Source organism: Osmia lignaria, chromosome 15 (genome assembly GCF_051020975.1).
Source record: "Osmia lignaria lignaria isolate PbOS001 chromosome 15, iyOsmLign1, whole genome shotgun sequence".
Classification (NCBI taxonomy): Eukaryota; Metazoa; Arthropoda; class Insecta; order Hymenoptera; family Megachilidae; genus Osmia; species Osmia lignaria.
In genome coordinates, this window is record NC_135046.1 from 2,498,860 (window position 1) to 2,517,032 (window position 18,173).

General features: G+C 37.1%; 1 protein-coding gene across 1 annotated transcript; it reads left to right on the forward strand.

Moving 5' to 3' along the window:
* Positions 1-5,186: 5,186 nt before the first annotated feature.
* Positions 5,187-18,028, forward strand: trx (histone lysine N-methyltransferase trithorax). The gene is made up of 10 exons (XM_034315379.2): positions 5,187-5,494; positions 5,670-6,666; positions 6,731-7,294; positions 7,443-7,846; positions 7,909-8,070; positions 8,426-8,821; positions 8,880-14,833; positions 14,905-15,067; positions 15,212-15,358; positions 15,434-18,028. Exons 1-10 carry the CDS (start codon positions 5,330-5,332, stop codon positions 15,605-15,607), a joined length of 9,126 nt encoding a protein of 3,041 aa, XP_034171270.2. The 5' UTR covers positions 5,187-5,329; the 3' UTR covers positions 15,608-18,028.
* Positions 18,029-18,173: the final 145 nt, after the last annotated feature.

Genomic DNA, 18,173 nt, shown 5'->3' on the forward strand with positions numbered 1-18,173 from the left:
AAAATGGCACTTATATGGCGCACCATTTTGTATCTTAAGATGTATAACAGAGCATACGAGTGCAGCGAGCTGTAGAAAGCTAGAAGACGGTTCATCGCACGGAGAACGTGAGAAATACTTACACACCATTCTACATTATTCTTTTTTCTCCCCTCTTCGAATGTATATACTAAACTCGCGTGTACGAAAAATAAAAAAAACAACGCTGTACTTCTCCCGCCCCTATTAAACAGGTAGTCGTTGGATAAAAACAAAAGCACCGCTACCAGTGGTTTTCCAGGGAGAAAAAATCTTCAAAAGGAGTTGCGTGCAATCAATACACATCTATGTATGGAATGCATTTTGGATTTTTTTACGAAACGGTGAATTATCAAGCGTCAATGGCATGCGTGCATTCTTCATACACTCTTTGGCTTATCTACGTGTCCCTAACAGGGAATTATCGAACGCCTTCCTGAAGTATAATGTTTGCTAAAAAAAAAACTAAACATAGACCATGTGGGCGTTTGCATCTCGTTCACTTCTACGAACCTATAGATTCTATCTAGTATGTATACGGGTTACATTGTCGTAAAGCGTAAACCGGTCTCTTAGCTTGTACCAATATATCCATTGATACGTATATCTACCTTCGCCGGACAGAAATAGGTGTCTGAGCAATGATTTCAGCGGAGAATATGAGTATACTGGAGAGGATAATAAAATAGAATTCTTTTCTTCGACGGGAAGAGAACACGAGATATGGATAATGGACACGTGGATGTCTAAACTGGATCGAGTCCTGTCTGTTGTGTATAAATAGAATTTTTTGATCGGTTGTCCCGTAGATTTACTAACTAAGTGCCAAAGATTTATTATAACATTAATAAAAATTCTGTAATTGGAATAAAAGTAGACTCCAGATTGCAATAAACTTATACTAGACTATTCTATACATGTGGAATTCTTTTATGGATCATCGAATAAATATTTAACATTTCTTGTACGTTGAATGATATTTATGATTGGAAATGAAAGAAATATCGTAACGTATATAAGGAGAACATCAATATTCACTATTGCAGTGTATCGTGAATATTCGTTTTATGCATTTCCCATATCGTGATAAACCGATGAATGCAATCTCTACACAGACACGAATAGTACTTCATTCTTCCTTTTTTTTTTTTATTCATGAATGATACGTATGCATCGCTTTCAAGCATCTCTATTCTTTCTTTCTTTTTTTTTTTTTTTTTTTTTTAATTACTTATTGTACGATACTTGATCAAAAAATACTATAGAACAATATGACCTTGTTTTATCTTTGATAGGGTACAGAATGACCCATTTTAATCTTTTATGCAATAAAAAATGTTTTTTATAAAATTCAGGGAGAGTTTATTCTATTTTGAGAGTTTATTAATTCTTAATCAAGATTCTTAAATTATAAAATTATAAGATCCAAAATTATAATTTCCGAGATTCTGAAATTCTTGCAACGCAATGTAAATGGCAATTACTCGAAAATTACTGTTTTGCAGTTAGGGCAGCGTTGCATCGAATGGCTTGGTATTACTGTCAGTGGTAATTCGTTGAAAAAGGTCTGAAACGAATGCACGCGATACAGAGTAGAATCGTTGACATCAGCATTCTTCTCATTGTCAGTTTCGGTTGTGGGACCGTACTTATCGATTAGCCCCGCCATCTCTTTCCACGATTGTTCCTCTCTTGTCTCCGGTGTCGCATTGGTGCGCGCCCCAGAAACGCCGTACGCTGGTATGCGAGCCACGGTAATTACGGGGAAACGAGGAGGGTGCTCCGGTAGGCGCATCCAACAAACCTCCAAGATACGTAAGGACCGTGCAATTCGCTACGAGACAACGATTTTTGGGGGAGAGCTCTAATACGTCCCCAATCCTTGGATCGTGGCAATTTTTCTTACGACACAACTACCCTGATATGGAATTTTTCTGTGCCCCCTTCGTTTGGAATCTGATATTAAAGTGAATAGCTTCCAACGAAAATTTAACAATTAAAAAATTTTTGGAAAGTTGGAAAATGGAAATTTGGAAATTTGAAAATTCACAAATTTAGAAATATAAAAATCGTACCGAATCCCCAAAATTTATTTTAAAGTAAAACCCATTATTGACATTGCTACAATCGGTAATAGAAATCCGCCTGCACGATTGTTTTATCCATATGTCAACGATTGCAAAAAAAAAAGATATATTGAAAGTTGTTCGATCCGTTAAAGTAATTCGTCAAATCGAGAAGATCAGAGAGGCGTGGTTAATTCTTTTTATTTGAACGAACGGGAAAACGCGTTTCACAGATACTGCGTCACGTACTGACTCTCATTTAATGAGCGTGAAAAGTATTCGCTTAACTTGCATGCTATTTTCCTTTTCTCTTTTTTTTCAGTTATAGTCTCCACCCCGGAATGTCACTCGGAATATTCTGCGTATTTCTCACGTTCGAGGTACAATGAACCAACTTCCAACTTTCTAAGCCTCTAGCACGCGAGCCGCGTTGCAAACAAAAGGAACAGGGAAATGAATTCACCGGTTCATAAACGTGATGTACATGTCTTATAATTACGTGGTCTGTCGCTAAAGTAATCTGATTTTATTCGTTTTTATCGTGAACTACTTTTTGCTATGATAAATGGTCTCGAATGATTAATTTGAGTATTTGGAAAAATCATAACAGAAAAGCATTATCAAATGATACTTATAGCATATCAAAATAAAGCTTAGAGTACCACGAAAATTACCATATAAAGCTTTCATAAATATTCTTAATACGGAATGAGTAGTTGTAGATCGCAACGAACACTGTTGGTACAAATGAAATTTCGAAAGCCAAATATTGTAAGAAAAATTCATGAGATAAAAGAATTCCGAAATATCGCATATGATTCATGAAATTGAAGCTTAAAATCTCTAAAAAATAACTACAGAATGGTCCAGGAAAATCTGGGCGTATACACGTTCGCGTTATCCTTTCTAGGATCACACACTTGTCCGTGTTGTGTGAGGTTGAAGTCCGTGGATACAGTGCAGAGTACGCAATGCAAAGCAACGAAACGGAACAAGCAGATCTTATAGCTCCGTTACAACCGGCTAGCTGACCGATCCCAACGAGAATACGACCGGGTACCACACCCGCTCGGGCATTTCGAGCGGAATGATCAGGACGAGATAAACTCGTTCGCTTCGCCGCTTTAAAACGAATATACGCCTCGTTGTAACGAGAGTCTCAGGTTTCTTTGCGTACAGCTAAACTATCGCGTTAGATCGTCTCCAATTTGAATTTGATTGAACGCGACAACTTTGCGTTTGCTGTTTCAACCGGTCCTCTTCTTCTTTTTTTTATTTTTTACTTTTTGTTTTGGAGAATGCAGTCTGCAAACACGTATTTCTTTATATAGTAAAGAGAATTTTGTCTTATTCATTGCTTGCTTCGATGATTATTGAAATCAGATATTTGACATAGTGCAACAATAGTGTTAGTTACGATCCACAACTACTCATGTTGTATTAAAAATATCAATAAAAGCTTTATATGGTCATTTTTGTGAAGTTTCAAGCTTTATTTTGGTGTACCATAAGTGCCATTTTGCAACGCTTTTCTGTTATGAAATTGTATCTGAAAAAAGAATAAAATTACGTAAGCTCTGAGTCGATAATGAAAATAGATTTAAAATTTTCTAATGTATAGACGAGTTAATCTATTTTCAATTTGAATTTAATTTACTGTTTTATCCTTCATTTTTTTTTTCTTGTCACACAAAATGGAGTTGATTGCAGTTATACTCGAATTACAAATGACAAGCTTTTATGCAAATTACAACAGTAATCTTCCTCTTACACAATATAAATGGGCATAAAAATGATTGTAATTATAATTTTAATGCATTTATATAATGTGTATTTTCATACTGTAATAAAAACTTGTATTTATTTTAATGTTTTGTCATATAAAATAATTTTCAAATGATATACGTAACAATTTTTTAAATAAATACATAATAAAAAATATGGAGTTATTGTATTGAAAAATCGCACTTCCATAAAACAATTATTCCTTCAACGTTTTTACAAAATACTTTTATCGTGAATAATAAAAAGCAATTTATTAACAAATTCAACTGAAATAAAAGCACGGTTCGAATGTTTCTGCATCGGTTGTAATTTACTTTTTGACCCGGTTGGATTCGTACAAATGGGAAGAAAGGTAATAAGCTATTGATGTACCTTATTAAAAATATAAAGTTTATCAGTACGCGTGTATTCGTATGTACATAAATATTTATGATACAGGGAGATCGATAAAATGGGATGCGGTATTGGTAGCCCCGATAACTTCAACTCAATATAATGCAACTCAATTTGTGTTGCCATGAAGATGGACGTCGATATGGTCTTTATCAAATTTTTGTATTACAAATGTAATTATAAATAATCATATATATATTTCACAGTCTTTTATTTAATTTCATGTCATAATGCAGATAATGATTATTATCATATTTAAAGATTAATAAATTCTAATTCTTCATTTCTATATGCTATGTTAATTATGTTAACTACTATTTGAACTTGAATTTAAATTTAAAATAAATCGATACTCGATATATCGAATCAATTGATTTGTTATAATCATTGTTATTTATTATAATTCTAAATGTGTAATAAAATTAAAAAAGCAAACCGTTTATTATACACTACGTATAATTTTTCGTTATTAAATGTACAAATTAATTTAGTGACTTTTTCTTCTTTAATTGAAGATTTATTTTTAAAAGGTCATGGTAATTCCAATTATTACCATATTTTCGCGCCACTTTTGAAGTTTACCGAAGCGCGGGAAAATATTAAAATGTCAAATAGTAATTAAAAAGGTATAATACTAAAGACATTAAATTCATTTATACACCTATTAATTTAAATAATGACGCGCCTTAATTATTTATAAACAATAAGAAAACGTCAATATAAATAATCGTAAATGTAATAAAACACTTGAATGATGCAATGCTAAAAGCGCGCGTAATTTAAACTCCGCTTCAATTGAAAATCACTAGACGAACGCTTACATATGTATTCGGTAAACACATGTACCCACCTTACTACCAGTGATTCAGTGATTTGACAATACGCGCGTATTTCGCGGCAATGATCGAATTTAGCCGACGTTAACCGATGTTAAACGAACGCCAGCGTAACATATATATCGGTGTGTGTTAAGTGTTCAGTTGGTGCGCCTCGGCTGGGCAAAAATCGCGTAAAATGGAAACAGAATTTCGTAGCGAGGTTGAGGTTGCCCGTTGAAATCAGTGAACATGGGAAGGTCCAAGTTTCCCGGGAAGCCGCCAAAGACGGTCACCAGGAAACGTATCAAAGTTCTCGGCCAACCCGAGACAGCCCAAAGCGATTCGGTAACCGTCGCCGAGAACATCTATTACGGACTTTCCCTGTTCAACGAAACATTTGGTGACAACGAGAAGGTAATCCACCATTTACATTCACAGCTATCTACTAATACACATCTAATAACACTTTCATTTGTAAATAAATATATTTACCATGGAAGCGTCATAGGGACGCATACGGCGCCCAATGACCACAGAAACTGAAATATATGAAAGTTAACCTATATGAAGATATTTTTTTTCTTTATAGGAACACCCACCGTTCCATGGTTTTAGCACTAAAGAGGCTAATCTGTCCGTGTCTTATATCAAAACACAGCAACATGACACAAAAACCCCATCCGTCAAACCTACCAATGAAAGTGTCACTGAAACTAAGAATTCTTCTGAGAATAATGATAAGGAGGATATCAAGCAAGCTGCAAAGTTCCATAGACCCAAGAACCGCAAGAATATCAAGTTCTCAAATTTCATGAAAACACCAGTATTAAAGTCAGTGAACAATATTTTGGACCAGCACCAACGAACAAGACAACTACGTAATAGTACTGCAAAGAGATTACTGCAGAGGGCGAAGTCTAACAGCATGACTGCTCAGTGTGGAGACAAACAGAATGCTGTGAGGAAGTTTATTCTGCCAGTGCGAAGTGCCCATTCATCAAGAGTGATTAAACCAAATAAGAGATTCATAGAAGAGTTGGAGGAGATTTCTGAGCACAGTGAGAATGAAGTCAGCACTCAAGTGAAGAAGGCCAAGTTTGCAATGAATAAACTTTGCGATCGAGAGGAGAATATTAGTAAATTGTGTACAAAACTAAGGAACAAAGCACAAGACGCACAAGGTGTAAAGAGTAAGAGCAAAATTGCAAAGAATCAGAAGCCATTCTCTGTTCCTACAAAAGTTCTTCCTGATTCCGATGTTCCAAGTTCAGAGTCTTCCAGGATTCAGACAAGGTCAGGAATGCACAGTGAAGCCGTTGATTTGAATGTTGAAGGCAGTTCTGATAAAACTGCAGAGGGAAATTCAGACAATTTTGACACGGAAAGCACATTGTCAGAAAGTGAAAGCGAGCACAGTAATCACACAGAAGATGAGCAATCAGAATGGACTGGAATGAAACTAAGTGGTGGGAAAGTAATTTTAAGGAAAGCAAGATTAAAATTAGATAATAAATGTGTTGGAGGAACAGAAGGGCCATTTTCAACAACAAATAACAATAGTGTTACAACTGGAAACACTAATTTAGGTACATATCTAATTTAATATTTTATAAAGACAGTGAAATCATTTTATTAATTCGATTTTTTTAGGATTGACAGGTACTATCAAATGTGGAGTCTGTGGAGCAGTGCGATTTTACAGATTTGTAAAACAGGCCAGAAAATTTGGCATCCACAGTTGTGAATCTTGTAGAAAATTCATCAGTAAAATGATCAAGCGACAGGCTTGTGCAAAATCTACGAATAGTACTCTCCCGATCCTGCAATGCCATAAGGGCGACGGTTTATGTTTGGTGCCGCCTGTTGTGAGGAGTCAGCAGTGGAATCTCATGCGATGCGTTTACAAAGCCAGGTGTCCGGCTTGTTGGTTGAAGATGTGTCTGAAATGTTACAACATTCCTTCTTCGTTAAGAACAGGCTTGAATGCACTATTGCCGCCAATGATGAGAGATCCTTTAAGCGTTCCATTGTCATTGAATCAAGAAGATGATAGTCAAGGTCAGAAATTGATATCTTGTAAATTGGGGTGGCCTGCAGAGGATAGTTCAGAGAAGAACTTGTTTAAATCGGCTATGAGCTGGAGAAACATGGAAATGGGTCAGAAAACTAGTTACCAAGGCAGTGGAGGTTTTCTGTATACAAAATTAGATAAATGTAAGTTTTAGGTATCGTAAATTTTAGGCTATCTGCAATTATCGAATTCATATTCTCGCGCTACTTTTCAAATCCGTCAAAACGTGACAAATTCAAATTTAAAATAGTAACGCTAAAAGCACTTTACAAATATTTACAAATGTTATAGTTGATTCAACGCTGAATATATCGCCCAGTAAAAAGAGAAGAAAAAATAACAGGATAAAAGTGCGAAAGAAATTAAAGAATCCAATGTTTTCGCCGCCGTCTTTGAATCAGTGTCCGCAGCCCCTGAGACAGAGACTCGAATTAAAAGGACCAAGGGTTAAACACGTTTGTCGAAGCGCAAGTGTTGCTCTTGGTCAACCAATTGCTACTTTTCCCTCCGTGGATGGAAAAGAAGACACTGAAAGCAATAAGCACATTCCGAAAACACTGAAGGAAAATGATAGGCTGGAAAAAAAGAGTGATATTAAAGAAAAAGAGCAACAAAAACATAACGATGAAGATACTACAAATGTAATACAACAGCCTCATCCGAAAAGAGGGAAACAGCAACAAAATCTACAAATGGTAAGTACATATTATTATATTTTTTTATTTATATGATTATTAATGTTTTCAATTTTACACAGGTACCTAAAACAAATAACGAGACGTTACACGCAGTATCTATAGACTTCTGGGAACAGTACGATCCCGCAGAAGTTGGTGCAAAAGGTTTTGCTTTGATTGGTTCAGAACTCTTCCATATTTCTGCTATTTGCTATCTCTGTGGAAGCGCTGGAAAAGAACCAGTAAGTAATTATCCAGGAAGTTTCCAACCCGATAGTATAAATAGGCTGAATCTACATGAAAAAATAAGTAAACAATGTTGAGTGAAATTTTTTCATAAGGGATCTTCGTTTTCGAATAAATCAATGTTGAAAGTTCATCGATTCAAAAAAAAACGCCATAAATATGGAGCCTCTGTCTATATCTGCCAAAAGTGTCTTAGCGGGCTTTTCAAATCGTTGCATTTTCAATGTTGATTTATTTAAAAATAAAGCGTCCTACAAAAACATGCCTCTACACTTTTTATTTATTTTGTTTATATAGATTTACCCTATAAATATTATTATATACAGTTGTACATGGTAACGATCTTTCCAGCTGATCCATTGTCAATGCTGTTGTGAGCCATATCATGCGTTTTGTCTGGAACCCAGTGAATGGAATGCTTGTGCCCAACCAAATTGGTGCTGTCCCCGATGTACAATATGCCAATCCTGCCATCAAAGATCTGGTCCAAAACTGTCATGCATTCGTTGTCGTCAATCGTTTCATCACTCGTGTTTGTCGAAGTCCGGTGTCAGCGCGCGACTATACAGTCCTGAGAGACCTTATGTGTGTCAAAGTTGTGTGAAATGTAAGAGCTGTGGTAGCGAAGGGGTCAATGTTCATGTGGGCAACTTACCATTATGCTCCATGTGTTTTAAATTGCGTCAACAAGGAAATTATTGTCCCCTTTGTCAAAGATGTTACAACGAGAATGATTTTGATACAAAAGTGAGTATACATTAATCTGATTAAATTAAGAGTATCTTTATACGCATTTAAATTTCAGATGATGGAGTGCAGCGAGTGTTCTTATTGGGTTCATGCTCGCTGTGAGGGACTTTCCGATGAGCGTTATCAGATCCTCAGTTATCTTCCTGATTCAATCGAATTCACCTGCAGTCAGTGTTCATCGAACCCCAATTCCATTTGGAGGAACGCTATAGAAGCTGAACTGAAGGCTGGTTTCATAGGCGTTATAAAATCCTTGAGTAAAAATAGAAAAGCTTGCGCCGCACTGAAGTGGAGTCCACAGAAGGAATGTTCGTGTAGATCTACAAAAAAGTTAGATTTCTCAGATGACAAGGTTGAATCAAATACTAAAGAAGTTAACACAGATGAGTCTGAAGAATGTTCTAAATCCGATACAAATAAAACAGATGAGGATCAACCAAGCGATTCTAATAGAAGAGGACTAAGGCGCCTTCGACAAAAGTTTCATTTGAAAGAATGTTCTGTTAGAGTAAAAAATTGTGCACTAAAAGATTCTCAAGAAAGCGATAAAAAGGATTCACCGATCCAAGAAAATTCTAATGACACGGAGTGTCATTGTTCGGATCAACAAATCATTGTCAGACCCTCCCCCACCTTAATGTCTGTAAAACAGAAAGTGAATAATAATGAATACAAAACATTATCACAATTCCATTACGACATGGAGCGCGTAATTAACCGAATAGGAACAAAGGAACTCATCGACGCTTACCATGAAACTTTACGCGAGGTATTTCCATGGTTCAGCCCGAAAAGTACTAAAAATACTGAAAAGAGTGATACGTTACCAGCGAAAGATATTAAGGATGATAATTTTGTTGGAAAGCTTGACGATTCAATTCTAGAAATATGGAAAGAAGAAGTGATGAGAGCGCCAAAGGCAATCGCGGCCAAAACGGCAAACTTGTATAATGTTCACATCGAAGATAGTAGATCATGTTGTTTGTGCAAAGGATTGGGCGATGGTTCGGAAACAAAAGAAGGTCGTTTATTATACTGCGGACAAAATGAGTGGGTTCATTCAAATTGTGCGCTTTGGTCCAACGAAGTGTTTGAAGAGATAGATGGTTCTTTGCAGAACGTTCACAGCGCTATTTCCAGAGGGAGGCTGATTCGCTGTTCAGAGTGTGGGAAAAAAGGGGCAAGCGTTGGTTGCTGTGCAAAAAATTGTAACAGTACTTTTCACTATCCCTGTGCAAGGAGTATAGGACTCGCCTTCAATGATGACAAAACAGTATTCTGTTCTTTGCATTTAAATAACTGCACGCATAAGACGCTGCAGAATGAGAGTGAATTTAGTCTTCGGAGACCAGTATACGTTGAGTTAGATCGCAAAAAAAAGAAGTATGCGGAACCAAATAAGGTGAAAGTAATGATAGGTTCATTAATGATCGATTGTTTGGGTACAGTTATTCCTGAATACTCTGACACGGTGGAGAAAATTATACCTTGTGATTACAAATGCTCCCGACTGTACTGGTCCACAGTGAATCCGTTTAAAATTGTACGGTATTACATTAGAACATACGTACAAGTGTATGTACCGGAAGTATCTCCAGATTTAGAGAATAACGTAACAATTGATCATTCGAAGGAGCAAGAAAAGGAGAATACAGTAAATGTACAGAATAATGAATTTTTGGCTGCGAAACAGACATTAGATGCTTTAGTTGATGCAGTCTGCAATAAAGAAGTAGATGAAAACCTAGCAGAGCAGAATAACACTGATCTTTTACCTCCAGAATTAAAAGAAGCCATATTTGAAGATCTTCCACATGATTTGTTGGATGGAATTTCCATGCAGGATATATTTCCAAAGATAACATATGAAGATTTCTTGGCAATGGATTTGAAGAATGATGGACCCTTTGCAACTGATCTGTTTAAAGATGATATGTTATCGTCTGAGGTTGATGAGATTATAAAACCATCAGAGAACAAAATCTCAAAGATAGATCCTTCTTTGTTAGAATTAGGACCTCATAATGATCTCTGGGTTCATCTTGAGACGAAAACATCGGTACAAGATCTAATGGACGATTTATTTAGCTCCAAAAAACGAGGGGGCAGGGAATTGAAGAGATCCAAATCAGAAGTTATGTCAAACAGTCCATTAATTGTCGGAGGACAGAGGCACCATCAAAGATCGTGTAGTTTAACTTGGAGCTGCAAATTGGATAGCACTTACGGTCCCAGCATAAAACGAAGGAAGCTATCTAGAAATTCAAGCATGACAAAGTCGAGTGAATCCAACGTATTAGATTCTCAAACTGAGCGTCCACCTACTTTACATGAATTAAGAATTCCGGACAGTATAATGGTCACTGTGGGCAGAGCTAACACCCCTAATATTCTATCTGACTCTGTGCGAGAGTTAAAATATTGCATCGAGGATGCGAATGGCATTAATCGCAGGGTCATATCGACCAGCCGTGAGGAGGGAAAAGAGCACAAGAGACTCTTTTGGCATGCAAGGCAGCAGCCAAGAATCCTACAGGTGGATGGCCCTGCGGATCCAAGCAGTGCCAGTGAGTGCAGTTCTCCAGAGTACAATACAGAAGAGAAAAACACTCTAACAGAGCACTTATCAATCCCCCAATTAGATGGAATTAACGATGAATCCTCCTGTGACAGTGAAAAAGATTTTAATCCTTGTACAAAAACTACAAATGTCGTGCGCCCAAAAAGAATATACGGATTCCTCAAATCGCACAATAATTTGAAATTGAATTTAGAGATCCCACAATTGGATGGTGCAGATGACATTTCCAGCGACGATGAGTGTATCTCACCTAAACATATTGAGAATGAAAGAATCAGTGTCACTGCGCAGTGCGGAGCACCCTTTGACCACATAGACCGCCCTGTGACCTGTAAAAGATGTCGCTGTACCTACAGAACGCAGGATAGTTATAACAGACACCTCGCGAACTGTGACATTATGGTAACAAGTGACAGCGACTCAGAGACTATGGATAACAAATTGACATCACCTGATTCTAGATTCTCTCCAAGCATCGGCTCAGTCTCTCCACAGTTTATAACTCTGTCTCCATCCGAGGGACATACTCTGTCTTCTGATTACCCAGATATGCAGGCAACATCTCCTTTGGAAGCTTCTGTACCTTCACCCCATCCAGCAATTCAAATCGAACCTATAGCACAGGCAATTATAACACCTCAGATTCACACCCACGCCACAGTGGAGACCGTCCATCAAACAGTATTAACATCCAACGACATGATTGTGCAAACGCAGTATACCAGAACAACCACCACACTACCAAATGCTACAGTATTACCCCAGGAAAGTACTGTTCAGATAACAGAGATAACAGATCCTCCATCTGTCGCAAGTGATTCCAGTTCATCGCAGAATTCTCCAGATGTTTCACAGACAATCCCAAGCCCTCAAGTATCTCCAACATTCTCATCGACTGGTGTGCAAACAGCAAGCAATGAGCAGACGAACTGCCAAATGACTAAATTGAAATCAAAGTCTCCAAGAGCCCCCAAGTCCAGGGCAAAGGGAATCAAAGCACAGATTGTAAAAAATACTATTCAGCCTCATAACGGACACAATAGATTCCAACCAGTGCAGAATAATACTCCAGTTATCCAGTTGCAGCAAACTCAGAGACCCAGCGGGCCAACCGTGATACTCCAACAGGTTGCGTCCCCAGGAATTATGTCTGCGTACGTTGAAACATTGCAACAGCAATCAGGACAGAATCTCCAGTATGTAACGACAATTGGAGGTCAGCACGAGACTGCGTTTAAACCTCAGTTCATAACAACCAATCACCTAGTTCCTGGCGCTTACATACAGGCATCTGATAATTTATTGGCATTGCAAAATGGAGGTATATCGATATTGCCTGGTGTGCAGATTGCTCAGACGCAGCCCACAGTCCTCGGAACAATTATCCAACAACAGCCCAATGCGATTCAGTGTGGGGTTATTTCATCAGAACAATTATTACTAAGTTCAACGCCTACGTTGGAAATGTTCACAGATTCAACTGGCAGCATGTTTCTTTCTAATCAACCAATGTATTACGGTCTGGAGACCATCGTAAGCAACACAGTGATGTCTTCCAGCCAGTTCATGGCTGGCACAGTTCCACAGGTGCTGGCAAGCAGCTACCAAACCACAACGCAGGTGTTCCAAGCATCAAAGCTTATGGAGCCTATTGTCGATGTTCAGGCTGTGCCCACTGTAACTGCTGTACCCAGCGTGTCCAATATAGCTAGCATACCCATTCCAACTGTACCTAATGTACCTAACGTAACAAATATACCCAGCGTGCCCGGTGCATCCAGCATACCAAACGTACTTGGTGCTCCAAATATACCTAATGTATCCAATATACCCGCTGCGCCTAGTGCTCCTAACATACCCAATGTACCCAGTGTATCCAGCGTTGGAAACATCCCTGCAGTGCCCAGCTACGTTGTAGTGAATCAGACACCACCCATAGCAGAGCCCATAGTAACTCCACAGATAAATATGCCAGTGACTGAGAGTTTCAATCCTATATTGCCTGTATCTTGTCAAGATATGTGTCCATCAGAGCCCCAGGTAACCAGAGTAACATCGTCGCCAAAATTACTTCAGAATTCAATACCAAGAGTGGCTGTGCGTCCCAGTCCAGTTACGCAAATGAATAACGGACCGTGGAAGATCACGGAGCCTCTGTTTGGTTCAGAGCAGATGAACAACAACGTGAGACCTTATTTCGATTCAAAACATGTATCAGAAAATACTAGTATGATAAAATCCAGCATATCGTCTAAGATACCCCCGCTACCTAATCATTGCATCACGCAGAGGGACATAATTGTAAATAAATTGAGCCATGATGTAAATAATGTGCATAATTATAGTAGTACTAGTTCGAACAATGTTAATGTAAGTACGAGTAGTAATACAGTAATCAGCAGCTCGTGTATGCAGAGTAAGACAAGTAGTGTACCAACGAGCAGACCCATGAACAGAGTATTGCCAATGCAAGCGGTAACCCCTAAGCAAGATACCACGAAGACAGAGATGATTATAGAGGAACCAACGAAGCCTGAGATAAAGCCTGCGGAACCCGAGTCGAAGAAGATGGAGGCTGTGGCGCCAGTGAAAAAACCTGAGACAACGATAAGCGACATAAATGATATGAAATTAAATACAGAGACCATAGAGAAGGTGAAAGAGAATCTGAAGTTGGAACTAGACAAGGAAAAACTGCAAAATGCATCACTCAAGATAGTATTACAGAAACAACTTCAAGATGGTTCTTACAAAATCACTCATAACATGAAAGCGGTAACTCAGAATAAGAAATCTCCGCAGGTAACTTCTGTGGAAATTTTACCAACAAAGCAGGTACCTCAGATAGCTTCTCTACAATTATTACCAATTAAAACATTCACCTTGAAGGCGAACAAAATTGATGAGAAGAAACCTATCAATATATTAAAAACAAAGGCTCCTCCCGTTGCTGTGAAAAAGCCAAGAGTAATTAAATCAAACACACATACACAGAAAGCCTCTTCGAAAGGACCAATGCTGATGTACGAGATCAAATCACAGGATGGATTCATTCATACAGCTTCATCGATGGCTGAAGTATGGGAGACAGTGTTTCAGGCCGTGCAGAGTGCTCGAAAAGCTCACAATTTGCCCCCGTTACCTCATAATCCTCTAACCGAGAATCTGGGCTTGGAGAATAATGCTACAGTATATTTGGTGGAGCAGCTGCCTGATGTAAATAAATGTACCAAGTATAAACCTAGGTTTCATAGTCTAACACCTCCTAAAGCTGGAGAGGGAGAAAATGATCTGCCAACGGCTTGTGATAACGGTGCTGCTCGTGCAGAGCCTTTTAAAGGGAGGAAGGTTCATGATATGTTCAGTTGGTTAGCGTCCAGGCACAGGCAGCAGCCTAAATTAATTGCTATATCAGAAGCTGAATCTAGGTATGAATAATTAATCAAAAGTTTTATTGCATTGATTGAATAGTACTATATAGTAATTTATTATATTGCAGACGAGTGGCAAGCACAAACTTGCCAATGGCTATGCGTTTCAGAATCCTTAAAGAAACATCAAAAGAATCAGTTGGAGTCTATCATTCTCATATTCATGGCAGAGGTTTGTTTTGTCTGAGAGACATAGAAGCTGGAGAAATGGTTATTGAATACGCTGGTGAGGTACGTAAAAATTACAAGAAATAATATTGATTTTAAGTGCTTATAAGTAATTGAGATTTAAATTTTGCTCCATTTTCATACGCGCACAAATTTAAAAGATGGCGCTCCTATTTATGCATTATTCATTTGTTTATAAAATTACAGGTGATTCGAGCTTCTCTAACTGACAAAAGGGAGAAATATTATGACAGTAAAAATATAGGATGTTATATGTTCAAAATCGACGATCATTTCGTTGTTGATGCCACGATGAAAGGGAATGCGGCTAGATTCATTAACCACTCCTGCGAGGTAAAATTTCTTATTTAAATGCCAGTTATTAACTATAAGAAGAAAGTTATTAATTTTTAAAATAATATGTTTCAGCCAAACTGTTATTCGCGAGTGGTAGACATCCTAGGTAAGAAGCACATACTAATCTTCGCTCTTCGTCGAATAAATCAAGGCGAAGAATTAACGTACGACTACAAGTTTCCCTTCGAAGATATCAAGATTCCATGTACCTGCGGTTCGCGCAGATGTCGTAAATACCTCAACTGAGACTGCTAACGACGAGCGCTTTTGGGGATAGGATTCATTTTATCGAACGTTATTCATTTTAATCGTCAAACTATTTTCAGAGATCGCAGCTTTTTATTACTATAATGGAAAATAGATATATTAGAAGGCCAGAATTCGCGTTATGACAATGTTACTTCAAACGGCTACGATCGGTAGTTGATTTTAAGGAGTCTACTTATAGCAATAAACGCGTCCTGCTTTCTCTATTCTGAAATGAATCCTCCATTGGAGGTTCATGAAAGTTATCCACATATACATACACGTACACACACAATACACATGCACTTTTAGACTCTACTTTAAGTGTACAAGTTATCGTCACTTTACACTAAATCCAAAACGCTCTTAAGTTAGAATTCGAATTGGACCAAAATTCTGTACTTAGAAGGGAAAACAAAAAAAAATGTTCTCCCAGGTCACTTACTTTCTTGACCCTTTCTAGGTCACTGACCATACTTCGCTGAATTACTATTTTAAATTTTCCCGCGCTTCGGTGAATTCGAAAATTGGCGCGAGAATTTGAAAAACGAGCATGGTCATTTGAAAGGGTTAACATGAAAATAATATATATTATATATATATATATACATTATTTAGTGTACAGTGTACGATGAACTTTGTAGGGCCAGAATTTCAAACGTTCTTTGTAAATTATGTAATTGTTAGATTAGATACATTGTCCTTGATGTAAGTACCAGTAAGAAAGAAAAGAAAGGAACAGATTATAACCGTTTCGAAGGCATACCTACTTTGGCAGACATTGATGATAATTTAAGTCTTATCGTAGTGAAGAAAACTAAAAAACCAAAAAAAAAGAAAAAAGGAAATGGGGGAGAGTTCCCGATAAAAAATGAATTATATTCATTTGAAGAATGCGCAATATATTATTTTGATATGTGTTTTTTTTTATAGATCTTTTTCAAGAATGCACCCATGCGTTTGTGCTTCCGCCTTGCCAATATATTATTATTTTTATTCGACAAGAACCACATTAAGCTTACGTTTGGGACAAGATGTGTATAAAAGGAGATACTAATAATAATTAATGATAAGATATGATTGGAAGTGAAACTTTTCTAGGATATTTCTAGAAAACGTTTGTGATATATTCCCACGCTGGGGACTACGGATCGATATGGTGTATCCGTAGAGAGATGAAAGCACCTTTCTGTGAAATGCAGTTTTGCCTTACCTTTAATGTACCTACGCTTGAAAACCCGGTGATAGATTTTTAGATGTACCCATTCAAAAAACAAGCTAATTGTGTCTATCGCATCCATATTAAGCTATATGATATAAAAAGAAGTATTTTTAGTGCGGTCAATCAATTTCTGCCGAGGTGGTTGGTCCCTTGAAATTATTTGGTGCTCCATGGACACCGTTAAGTGCACTTTAAGAGGATGAAAAATGAAGAAAATAGAAAAAAAGAAATGGCCTAGGGTAGGGGTGGATTTTAATAAATTAAGAAAAGCGAATTTTATTTAATAAAATAATTGTATATGAGAGAGAGTGAAATGATGGCAGGAACATTATTCGAAGCGCGCGCGCTTTTGTCGGTCGTGCAACAATCTTTTTTTAATCGGCCTGGTTTGGTACAAAATGCGTATGATAATTTGTAAAAAGAAAAAAGAAAAAAAAAGAAACTAGTTCTGGTCACAAGAAATTGCCATTTTTCTTTTCTTTTTTTTTTTTAAACATGGAAAAATGAATATTGTTAATATAATTATTTGTAAAGATGAAGGAAATGGAAAAATCATGCGGACGTATAAAACAGTAATTTTTACTTGGAGAATATAATAGCAATGTTAGATATTTTATTGATATTTATTATTACGGATGACGGTTCTAGGGTTAAAACAAAACTAATGATTTTTAGAGAGCATGGTGCCGCACGATGGTCTAAATATTGTTGAGATAATATAAACACGCCAGCTTCTTTTTTAATTGTTATAACACATCACCGTAAATCATTTTTTATGGGGATATTCCCATAGCAAGAATTATAAAGGTGTACAAATTATTTCGGTGCCTTTCACCATTTCAAATTCAAATTTTCCGCGCGCTTTTGTAGGCGCGGAAATTTTCAGATTCTTCAACCAAATTAATTTGTACACCTAATAGAGATAGACGAATTAAGAGCATTGTTTTCTATTTTATTTATAAATCCATCGAAATACTTTATGCTCCATAATGAATCATTTAAAAAAAGAAAATGAATTTTTTTTTAAATGATTCGTGGAACGTGTACAAGGCTTGTTTAGTATTACGCATCATTATTATTATTACGATTAATTATAACTTACACAGAGATAGAAAAGCATAATACATCACCACTCATCATATTGTGCACCAACAGTTTGTTTACACCAGTCAGCACCTTTAAAAAAAAAAAAAATTAAATTCGACATATATGTGTAATCTTGAGAAGTGTTGAGTGGTTAAGTTTATTTTTGTTACGACAATTTCCAAAATAATCGCAGCGTTGCGTATAGGGTTCTCCAAGGGCGTGTTTTGAGGTGTTCCCTTGACGCCCCATGGATCCGCC

Coding starts and splice junctions, on each gene's coding strand:
- trx (XM_034315379.2), top strand. CDS start 5,330: ATGGGAAGGTCCAAGTTTCCCGGGAAGCCGCCAAAGACGGTCACCAGG. Junction 5,495..5,669: donor CATTTGGTGACAACGAGAAG/GTAATCCACCAT, acceptor TTTTCTTTATAG/GAACACCCACCGTTCCATGG. Junction 8,071..8,425: donor GAAGCGCTGGAAAAGAACCA/GTAAGTAATTAT, acceptor CGATCTTTCCAG/CTGATCCATTGTCAATGCTG.